Consider the following 1,012-nt stretch of genomic DNA (forward strand, 5'->3'; position numbering starts at 1 on the left):
CCCCCCCCCCCCCCCCCCCCGTCCCATTTCCTGCAGTTCAGACAGACAGACTGAAGAGAGTGGGCTGATGGGTAGTGGGACCTGATGAGACGAAGAGTGGAGGAAGTCAAACTGTACAACAGGAAATGATGCAAGTGAGGCTTGAAACAGACAAGATGGAAGGATGTGTCTGCTAACAGGAATAACTCATTCTGCCCTGTCCAAGTTTCTCTCTCATTCCATCGCTAAAATCCTGTCTGACATGTTTACAGCAGCACAAGTTTAGGAGTTGTCTCTCTTGGACGATGATTGAGGTCAGATATTCTTGGCCCAGTGATTAAGTGGGCGTAAGATTCCTATACTGTGAAGTGAATTAGAAGGAGCTCAATCATCTGGATTTGGGTCAGACGTCCTCCACCATGCAGTAAAGGTTTGGAAAAGGCCCGACATGTGCAATCTGCTTCAGACACCTTGTCAATTACAATTAAACCCCTGTCAAAATCTCAACACTGCAGATTACAGAGGCCACCGATAGTTCGTCTTAATGTAGGTCATAAGATTACTCTCTAAAGTCCTTCTCAGAAAAACATAACACTGATATTTGCAGAACAGGGAGTTGAGTTGTTTGTACGTTGGTTTGTGAATGTCTTTGGGTGCTTACCAGGATGACGGACACCGCAGCTGTGGTGTTGTTGTGCTTGGGCGCAGTGTCAAAGTGCGTCTTCAGTTCACCTGTGACCTCCATCTGCATGTTGTTCTCTATGACTGCGTCGTCCTACATACACACACAAACATGCAATGAGTGGAAGTGGTACAATGGTTTTTCAAACAATCTTAAAGCTCAAAATACTCAAAAAATACGGAGACAAAAAGGGCTTTAAGATACCGTGACCCAAGGGTGGGAGAGGATGTCTTGTGCTGTGTATCGAGCCTCAGCGTTGACCTGCAGCATCTTTCCTATCAGCTCCTGCAACAGAACACACCACAGTTCAGGACAATACATGGTACAATGCATACTACACTATAACTATTT

The 1,012-nt window shown here is 45.7% G+C and overlaps 1 protein-coding gene across 4 annotated transcripts in view; it reads right to left on the bottom strand.

The window, feature by feature from the left end:
• The window catches only part of dclk2a (doublecortin-like kinase 2a), a 37,504-nt gene that overhangs the window by 2,979 nt on the left and 33,513 nt on the right, over positions 1-1,012 (bottom strand). For all 4 annotated transcript variants that reach the window (XM_034897583.1, XM_034897576.1, XM_034897568.1 and 1 more), the window contains exons 15-16: positions 866-946; positions 641-754 (exon numbers count right to left, since the gene is read on the bottom strand). In XM_034897583.1, the coding sequence (XP_034753474.1) occupies positions 641-754; positions 866-946 (195 nt within the window). The remainder of the gene's footprint in view (positions 1-640; positions 755-865; positions 947-1,012) is intronic.

This window comes from Etheostoma cragini, chromosome 2 (genome assembly GCF_013103735.1).
Source record: "Etheostoma cragini isolate CJK2018 chromosome 2, CSU_Ecrag_1.0, whole genome shotgun sequence".
NCBI classification, from domain to species: domain Eukaryota; kingdom Metazoa; phylum Chordata; class Actinopteri; order Perciformes; family Percidae; genus Etheostoma; species Etheostoma cragini.